At 51.5% G+C, this 9,774-nt stretch overlaps 1 protein-coding gene across 2 annotated transcripts; it reads left to right on the top strand.

Annotated features, from left to right (window-relative positions):
• Nucleotides 1-2,492: 2,492 nt before the first annotated feature.
• On the top strand, nt 2,493-6,510 carry PCDH8 (protocadherin 8). 2 transcript variants are annotated; one of them, XM_081309069.1, is made up of 3 exons: nt 2,493-4,998; nt 5,458-5,665; nt 6,132-6,510. In XM_081309069.1, exons 1-3 carry the CDS (start codon nt 2,659-2,661, stop codon nt 6,503-6,505), a joined length of 2,922 nt encoding a protein of 973 aa, XP_081165195.1. In that variant the 5' UTR covers nt 2,493-2,658; the 3' UTR covers nt 6,506-6,510. The 2 variants fall into 2 exon arrangements, with proteins under 2 accessions (XP_081165195.1, XP_081165194.1); XM_081309068.1 differs by having other exon boundaries at nt 2,493-5,289.
• The last annotated feature ends 3,264 nt before the right edge of the window (nt 6,511-9,774 follow it).

Here is a 9,774-nt window from a genome sequence, read left to right as displayed (position 1 = left end):
TTTCCGCCTTGAGAAAGAGCATTCTGTTGCGGAAGCGCCGAGGTGGGGCGGGGAGCAGAATTCTCTTGGAGCCCCATCTCCCGCGGTCCAGGCCAGAATTTTAAGGGGCTGGGGGCGCCGGGTGCGTTGGCTTAGTGTCCCACTTCTACCACTTGCTCTGGCTGCCCACCCCTTCTCCGCGACTCTTGCACAACTGCCCCCTTCCCTGCTTGCTCAGACCGGGGAATTGTTCTCAACCCAGTTAAGAGCAGTGCCTGGACTTGATCTCTCGGGGGTTACGAGAGCGGAAGCTTAGAGACCGCTGTCCAACAGCGCAGTTCTGAATCTGTTCGCCTCTGAACCGACAGGGGAAGCGAGAACTGAGGGAGTGAGCCTGGGAGGGCCAAAGGTCAACAGCAGACCCCACACCGGATGGGAATGCTGTAGTGGGTTCTGGAGGAAGACAGGAAATTCTCCGGGCTGTATATACCCCACTCCAGTAATGTGTCTTGTGCGGGAGTGGGGCAAGAGCCAGATATTAAAAATCACTTGGGGGAGGGAAGCCTTCTTGGCTGGAATTTGCGTTCTTGTAGGGGCATTGTCCTTCACACGCCCCCGCGTGGCTGCAGATGTCTGGTCTCAGATAAGGTGACAAGGTGAAGGTGACGCAGAAGAGAACCTAGAGGATCTGAGGAAGCTCCAAGCCACCCACCATACACCCATCCCAATCTCCTGCAAGCTTTTATTTACTGAAGCCTGGGATTTCATTCTCCACTCTTGGCAGTTCCCAACTTCTCTCTTATTCTCCTCCACCCCACTGCCCACCTGGCTCCCTGCGTGATCTTTCTGGGGAAATTCTTGCTCCTCCTCTGAAAAAAAAGTCCAAACCCATTCCTTTGAATTCGAATGTAAGGAAAACATGGATAGGATGTTGGCAACAGGCCCAAAATCAGGAAGAGGTTGACTAATTGCAACCTGCTTATCAAACCCATGGCCTTAAAAACAAAAACAAAAAAAAATATTCTTCAAATGTGTGACTTCTATTTTTAACTCATCTTTCTTATGAATTTGCATAGTGTGCTCAATAAAAGCTTCAGTAAGAATCGATAAGAATCTGTCTTCTTCCAGGATGGTGTCCCATCACCCTCGCCCTCAGGGGTAGGAGAATACCTGTGAATACCTGTGCGAGCAGGAAGACCTGCTCCGCCTGGAGTTTGGCAATGCCCAAGTTCCATACTTTCCTAGGCAGATGGTTAAGTTCCCCCAGGTTCGTGCCAGGTTTCAACGTCACGCTGTGATTTTGTTCTTCTGGAGCGGGAGGAGTGTTGCTTCCCAGAGTGGCCCTATTAGAACAGAAAGAAAATCCTCTAAATAGGCGGAACAAGGCATCAGGAGGGAAAGTTCTCTAAATGCTCTCTAATACGAACCCGGTATTGTGTGGAATTCAGCACCCATCACCGTTTAGCCCGAGAGTTATGGCAGTGATTGTGGATGAATAGAGGAACATAATGGATACATGTGGCGTTTGCTCGTTATATTCAAGTTAGCCCAACTCCGCTGTGGAAACTGTTCAACTTTCTCTCCCCTTAGCTTGTCACAGTGAAATAATACAGACATTGGGGCCTCCAATGGGATCGCCTGCCACGCCATTCTATTTCCACTGCTAACGAGGGCTTCATAAGCCTTTGATACAGTCTGATCTTTGAAACCTTTCCAAATCTCCTCAAGCTTATGCTAAATCCTATTTGGAACTTTTTTTTCCTTGCCTGCTAGCGCCCAAGGCTTAAGAAAGCCATTTGGACAGTGACATGCATACTAACATATCGTAGTGCTCTTTATTGAAAGGAAAGTGGCAGCTCTGATCACCGGGGCTCACACGAGCAAAACACAATTCTGTATACAAATTTGAATAAAATCAATTCTCCTTTATCCTTCAGGCTTCTTCATCGACAAGCTATTCCAGGCGCTGTGGGGAGCTGGGAAAGGTGATCAGAGCCTCACTTGGCAGAGCAAGTTTGGAAGCCTTGGAGGTGCCAAACGAAACCGGCGGCTGGGCGGAGGTGGGGGTGGGGGGTCTGAAGGGATGGGAGAATCCCGAGCCACTGGGGAGAAACCCGAGCTACTTGGCACTTAGTTTTAGCAATCGGGCACTGGAGAAAGGGTGCGGGGCGCACACCAAACAAAACCACCCGCTCGGTTTACCCTCGGAACCTTGCGCCAACTCCTCTACAAGCAGAGTGCTGACCAAAAAAAAAAAAAAAAGGCGGGGGGAAGGAGTTTTAAAAACAAAGGAACGATCCCCCTCGTTTTCCTTTCTTGTTTTCTCCTCTAAGCCTTTCCACATTAAAGAATCGTCAGAGGCTGGCGGAGGAGCGGCGCTAGGGTAAGGCGGCCATTGGCTGCCCGGCTCGGGTGATTTGCATATCGGCGGTTACAAAGGCGGAGGCGGCTCGCGGCGGCGCAGCTCTAGCCAAGAGAAGGGAGGGAGAGGCGCTGAGTGAGGGCGGGTCCGCTAGTCCTCAGAGCCAGCCTGAGCCGGAGCTGCAACCTACAGAGTTCTCCCGCACAGGGCTCGCAAAAGAGCCAGCTCCCGGGAGCCGGGAACTCTCGGCAGAACCTGCCGCAAACCAGAGAAGACGATCTTCCGTAGCATTTTGAAATAGCGCTTGAGCTAGCGGCATGAGTTCTGTGAGGCGCTGGGGCAGCCCTTGCCTTTTCCCTCTGCAGCTCTTTAGCCTCTGCTGGGTGCTTTCAGTGGCCCAGAGCAAGACAGTCCGATACAGCACCTTCGAGGAAGATGCCCCCGGCACGGTCATCGGGACCCTAGCTGAGGACCTGCATATGAAAGTATCTGGAGACACAAGCTTCCGCCTGATGAAGCAATTCAACAGCTCTCTGCTTCGGGTGCGCGAGGGTGACGGGCAGCTGACCGTCGGGGACGCAGGCCTGGACCGCGAGCGACTGTGTGGCCAGGCCCCGCAGTGTGTGCTGGCGTTCGACGTGGTCAGCTTCTCACAGGAGCAATTCCGACTGGTGCACGTGGAGGTGGAGGTGAGGGACGTCAACGACCATGCGCCGCGCTTCCCCAGGGCCCAGATTCCAGTGGAGGTGTCCGAGGGTGCGGCGGTGGGCACGCGCATCCCCCTGGAGGTGCCGGTGGATGAAGACGTGGGTGCCAATGGGCTGCAGAGTGTGCGATTAGCTGAGCCACACAGCCCGTTCCGAGTGGAGCTGCAGACGCGTGCGGACGGCGCCCAGTGCGCCGATCTGGTGCTGTTGCAGGAGCTGGACCGCGAAAGCCAGGCCGCTTACAGCCTGGAGCTAGTGGCCCAGGACGGCGGGCGCCCTCCGCGCTCTGCCACCGCAGCTCTCAGCGTGCGTGTGCTGGACGCCAACGACCACAGCCCAGCCTTCCCTCAGGGCGCAGTGGCCGAGGTGGAATTGGCAGAGGATGCTCCGGTGGGGTCGTTGTTGCTGGACCTGGACGCGGCGGACCCCGACGAGGGCCCCAACGGCGACGTGGTGTTCTCCTTCGGCGCTCGCACCCCACCCGAAGCGCGCCGCCTCTTCCGGCTCGACCCGCGTTCGGGTCGCCTCACCTTGGCGGGACCCGTAGACTACGAACGCCAGGACACCTATGAGCTGGACGTGCGGGCGCAGGACCGAGGCCCTGGTCCCCGGGCCGCCACCTGCAAGGTGATCGTGCGCATCCGCGATGTCAATGACAATGCTCCCGACATCGCTATTACCCCGCTCGCGGCCCCGGGAGCGCCAGCAGCCTCGCCCTTCGCCGCCGCCGCTGCCGCCGCCGCACTCGGGGGGACGGACGCTACCTCTTCGGCTGGTCCAGGGACTCAAGAGGCCGGCGCCACCTCGTTGGTGCCTGAGGGGGCGGCGCGTGAGAGCCTGGTGGCGCTGGTCAGCACCTCGGACAGGGACTCGGGCGCAAATGGGCAGGTGCGCTGCGCCCTCTATGGGCACGAGCACTTCCGACTGCAGCCGGCCTACGCAGGCAGCTACCTGGTGGTGACCGCAGCTTCTCTAGACCGTGAGCGCATCGCCGAGTACAATCTGACGCTAGTGGCCGAGGACCGTGGCGCGCCCCCGCTGCGCACTGTGAGGCCCTATACTGTGCGTGTGGGCGACGAGAACGACAACGCGCCACTCTTCACGCGGCCAGTCTATGAGGTGTCAGTGCGTGAGAACAACCCTCCTGGAGCCTACCTGGCCACCGTGGCTGCCCGGGATCCGGACTTGGGCCGCAACGGCCAGGTCACCTACCGGCTGCTAGAGGCTGAAGTGGGCCGCTCCGGAGACGCAGTGTCTACCTACGTCTCAGTGGACCCGGCTACAGGAGCAATCTACGCGCTACGCAGCTTCGACTACGAGACTCTGCGCCAGCTCGACGTGCGCATCCAAGCTAGCGACGGCGGCTCTCCTCAGCTTTCCAGCAGTGCTCTCGTGCAAGTGCGGGTGCTGGACCAGAACGACCATGCGCCGGTACTGGTGCACCCAGCGCCAGCAAACGGCACTCTAGAAGTAGCAGTCCCAGGGCGCACATCTAGGGACACAGCTGTGGCGCGCGTGCAGGCCCGGGATGCTGATGAGGGTGCCAATGGGGAGCTGTCATTCGACCTACAGCAGCAGGAGCCACGCGAAGTCTTCGCCATCGGCCGCCGCACGGGGGAGATCGTGCTCACCGGAGACCTCTCGCAGGAGCCTCCAGGCCGCGTGTTTAGGGCGCTGCTGGTCATATCCGACGGCGGCCGCCCACCTCTCTCCACCACAGCAACTGTCAGCTTCGTGGTAACAGCCGGCGGCGGACGCAGTCCGGCTGTGCCTGCCAGTGTAGGGAGCCCGGAGCACTCCCGCCCGCCTGGCTCTCGGCTAGAGGCGTCGGGGCCGGCGCTGCAATGGGACACGCCACTGATTGTCATCATCGTGTTGGCCGGGAGCTGCACGCTACTGCTGGCCGCTATCATCGCCATCGCTACCACTTGCAACCGCCGCAAGAAGGAGGTGCGCAAAGGGGGGCCCCTCCGGGAAGAGCGGCCCGGGGCGGCGGGCGGCGGAGCCTCGGCTCCCGGCTCCCCGGAGGAGACAGCCCGGGGAGCTGGGCCCAGGCCCAACATGTTCGACGTGCTCACCTTCCCTGGCAGCGGCAAAGCGCCCTTTGGCAGCCCCGCGGCCGACGCGCCCCCGCCCGCGGTCGCCGCGGCCGAAGTGCCGGGCTCGGAGGGCGGCAGCGCCACTGGGGAAAGCTCCTGTCACTTCGAGGGGCAGCAGCGGCTCCGCGGCGCGCACGCCGAGGTGAGGCCTTCCTTCGGCTGGGCGCCCCTCTCCGTGCTCCGCGGACAGGCTGGGGGAAGGGAGTCGAGGGGTAGGGGGTGGGCTTTGGCAGGGGGACTCTTAAACTATCGCACATGCTTTGTTTCTTGTCCAACCCTCACACCCTTTTCCCCCCATTCCTCGCTGCAGCCCTACGGTGCCTCCCCGGGCTTCGGAAAGGAGCCGGCGCCCCCTGTGGCGGTCTGGAAGGGACACTCTTTCAACACAATCTCCGGCAGAGAAGCGGAGAAGTTCAGCGGTAAAGACAGCGGCAAAGGGGACAGTGATTTCAACGACAGCGATTCCGACATCAGCGGGGACGCTCTAAAAAAGGATCTCATCAACCACATGCAGAGTGGTGAGGACTCTTCTTCCACCACCATCATACACACCACCACCACCCCATTCCTCCTTCCCTTCCATTTCTTGCCTCCTCTCAATCTCGGTTCCCAGACCCACCCCCTCTTTCCCACTTTTTATTCCTCCCTTTCCGAATCCAGGCCTCATAGTGAATTTGAACATGCCAAGAAGAGACAACCCCCTCATCCTGTTAGGAATAAGCAGAGATGATGCCAATCTTCTAGGAAGGGAATTCAGCTTATCAATTTCTTTTTTCTTCCAGCAAAAGAAGCTGGGCTGAGCTTTGTGTAAAGACGTCTTTACAGGAAGCAATGTGCCTCTCAGTTCTTAAATCACATCATTCATCTTTATCCACACTTTTCTTTTCAATCACCCTGAACCTGGCTGGCATTCTTCTGAACATGGAGGCTTGGGTGTGTGTAACCTCGGGAATAATCATTATGCTCTTTCCCTTTTTATGATAGGACTGTGGGCATGCACTGCTGAGTGCAAGATCCTGGGCCACTCTGACCGTTGCTGGAGCCCATCCTGTGGAGGGCCCAACTCCCACCCCACACCTCACCCACCAGCCCAGATGTCAACCTTCTGTAAGAGCACGTCCCTTCCTCGGGATCCTCTGCGCAGGGACAATTACTACCAGGCCCAGCTGCCCAAGACAGTGGGACTGCAGAGTGTCTATGAGAAAGTGCTGCACAGAGACTATGACAGGACAGTCACTCTCCTCTCCCCTCCTCGTCCAGGGAGGCTCCCAGACCTTCAAGAGATTGGGGTACCCCTCTACCAATCCCCTCCTGGAAGATACCTGTCTCCAAAGAAGGGAGCCAATGAAAATGTGTAATCCCATGCTGCATGTCTTCACACACATATACAGGTCACTCCGAGAAGCCCCTAAGTTATTGACCGGTTTCAGTGTTGTATATATAAATATGCAAGATGTGCCTTAAAATGAAGTTGTTGGAAGCTATTTCCAATCACATTGGTACTGTTTGGTATTTGCAAACAAAAATGTAGTTAATGTAATTTTTATGAAATGTGTGCAGTATTTAATTTTTCTTATCATGCTATTGACTTTAATTTCACTTGCAGCTTGCCATTTTCTTAGTGTTTTTAACCTGTACATTGTGTAATGTAATGTTTGTATATAATGAAATTTTGTTATATTTTTATATAATAAAAGCTAAAGTGGAAGTTATTGCCAAAGGAACTGTCTGTAAGACAAAAAAACAAAACATGTTGGAATTACTCAATGGAAATTTATCTTTCACCAGAAATGACCTAGTGTTTGAGAAGGTTTGCCTTGCCAAGTATAACTTGTATATCTTGAGTCTGTGGTAGATTTCAAGTTCAATGTTATTTAATTACATTTGGTTTTCTGTAAACCGTGTCACTTATAAGCACAGTAATAAAGGATTTGTCATGTGTTTGAAGAATCTGCTCATTGCTTTTCATGATATTGTCTATAGTCAGATAGTCACTAATAATTTTGGTGCCAGGATTAAATCTTCTTTTAAGTGCTAATTATTTGGGCATTATAAATGTTTATGGTAATATTAACCCTGTAGGATTTCAAGTATTACAAAATCTCACACAAGAATTTAAAATATTTGTTGATTGTATAAAATCTCCATATACATTGATCACTATAAAATCCTTTCCCTCACCTATTCACTCAACACATATTTCTAAAGCATCCATCAAAAAGTGGAGGAAAGGCCTAGTGTGGAGGTACATGCCTGTAGTTCCAGGTACTTGGGAGGCTGAGGCAGGAAGATTACAAGTTTGAGACTCACATGAGTGACTCTGTCTCCAGGATTAAAAAGAAGGGCTGGGGATTTAGTTCAGAGCACTTACCTAAGGTGTACAAGAATGTGGGTTCCATCCCCAACACACACACACACACACACACACAAAAAAAAAAAAAAAAACTGTAGGAAAGCTAAGTATGGGTTGTTCATTCACTAACATATGTAGAGATTTTACTTGTAGCCAGTAACTCCTTTATGAACCTGGATTTGAAGTGAAGAAGACTATCTCTAGGAGATATCAGGTAAAATGTCAGTATCAAAAAGACAATGAAAAGGATTGGGGGCATAGCACAATGAGAGAGCACATTTCTAGCATACACAAGACCTAGAGTCAATCCCCAGCACTGGGGAAAAAAATAAAATAAAAAAGAAGTTTATGGGTGAAATGAGGAGATGCAAGCTTGAAGATATTCTAGGGAAAAGAAAATATGGCGGGGCTGGGGCTATGGCTCAGCGGTAGCGCACTTGCCTGGCATGTGTGAGGCACTGGGTTTGATTCTCAACACCACATATAAAATAAATAAAATAAAGGTCTATCAACAACTAAAAAAAGAAAAAAGAAAACATGGGGCTTTGTCGAACAAGACTGATAAAACAATAATTGTCAATAGTACTATGTATACATGTTGGCGTGGAGTAACTACCCTTGCAGTCTATTGGTGTTTGTGTTTGAAAATGTCAAGACACCTAGGCCTGTTTTCTATGCATTTCATTTGAAATCAAAATGATGATGATGATGATAATGAAAGCTAACGTTTACTGAACAAGCTTTTATACAAATAAGCAGAGCTCTTTGAAAGGCACTCTGTGTGAATTATCTCATTTAATCCTCAAACTTCCTTCATGAGAGGAGAACCATCATTAACTCCATTTTACATAAGAAAACTGAAGCACAAGTAAATTAGATAAAATGCTGAAAATCACTCAGCTCACAGGTAGCCTGAGGCTGGGGCTGCAGTTCAGTGGTGGGATATTTGCCCAGCATGTACAAGACCCTGAATTCTATCCCTAGTACCATCAAAACAAAACAAACAAAAAAAAAATGTACATAAGTGGCCAGGGTGAGATTCTAATCCAGAATACTCAGAATGAAAAATAAAATAAAGCAATGAAAGAAGTTTGGCTGGCTTTTTTTTTTTTTAACTCGAAAGAAACAAAGAGGTGAAAAAGTCCCAGTGTGTGGCCTTTACTGCCTGGTTATTGTTTAGTCCTTTATATTTGTGAAGTGCCTGTTTTCCTTTATTACTAATTATAGAGTGTGAGGCACTGTAATGAATAGAGGAGCCCTCAAAGCTGCCTGTTGAAGTAATAATTGAAACCAGTGGTGGCTCCAAGCTAAACAGCAGGCCGGGCACACACAAGTGCTTTGCCACCCACGGCCTGTGCAAAAGTGCAGCAGTTTCTGCAGGCGACTGAGCTGCACATGCGCCTGACAATCTCAGGCTACCCAGGCCTCCAGTTCCAAAGAAAATGTAGGATTTAGGGAGGTTACCAGAATGATCAGGCCTGGTGGGAGAGACCCCCTGGTTGATCTGAAGCTATATGTTTGAGTCACAGCAGAGGGACAAATGAATAATCCCATCCTGCAATCTAAAAGCAGACAATCTCTCTGCATTTGCTGTTTGGACCCTTCAAAAGTAAAATGATATTTACTTCTTTTTTTAATTTTGTATTGTGCAAGCTATTTTACTGCTCAAAAAATTAGGGATACACAACCTCTGTGACTTCACTGTTTCATTTTTTTCCCCTTAGAGAAATGACCACCAAAAGGCCTTGCTTCAGCCTGGAACCTTTACAAAAATCAACCTACAGTGCAACCCTTAAAATTGTTTGAACAAAAATGAGGAGAGGAAAAGCTCTCCTAGGGACCAGCAGCAGGAACCCTCAGAGAAACAGGAGCTGCATGGGAGAGGCTTTCTGCTTTTCTCTAGAAATGCTTACACTCAAGTATATTTTTAAGAAAATGCATTGTTTAATTAAAATAAATGAGATAATATAAATGCAGGACATTTAGGACAAAGCCCAGCCTATGGTAAGTTCTCACCACACCCTGTGCTTTTTCCCCTTTCCGTGCCCCACTTTGACACCAGCCTCCACTTTAACTATCAGCACAGTCCCACCCACTAAGGAAGAAATGGACCCAGGATATCTGGCCTCAATCTGACCCTGTTTTCCTCTCCACTTCTTCCATTTTCACCAAGTAACTAGAGCCTCATGTGTATTCAACACTCCACAAACAAGCAGGCTGAAGTGAACATCACATATAAACTCACAAGTGTTACAGGTTTGTGATGGCAACAAA

The sequence above is a fragment of the Spermophilus citellus genome (assembly GCF_964194105.1).
Source record: "Spermophilus citellus genome assembly, chromosome: 1".
Taxonomy (NCBI): Eukaryota; Metazoa; Chordata; class Mammalia; order Rodentia; family Sciuridae; genus Spermophilus; species Spermophilus citellus.
Note: the sequence above shows the minus strand (reverse complement) of the source record. Positions and strands in the feature narration are given on the sequence as shown.

Excerpts from the sequence above, each read along its gene's own strand:
- PCDH8 (XM_081309068.1), top strand. The coding sequence starts at position 2,659 with ATGAGTTCTGTGAGGCGCTGGGGCAGCCCTTGCCTTTTCCCTCTGCAG. Across the intron at positions 5,290-5,457 it reads TCCGCGGCGCGCACGCCGAG|CCCTACGGTGCCTCCCCGGG; the intron begins GTGAGGCCTTCC and ends TCCTCGCTGCAG. Across the intron at positions 5,666-6,131 it reads CATCAACCACATGCAGAGTG|GACTGTGGGCATGCACTGCT; the intron begins GTGAGGACTCTT and ends TTTTTATGATAG.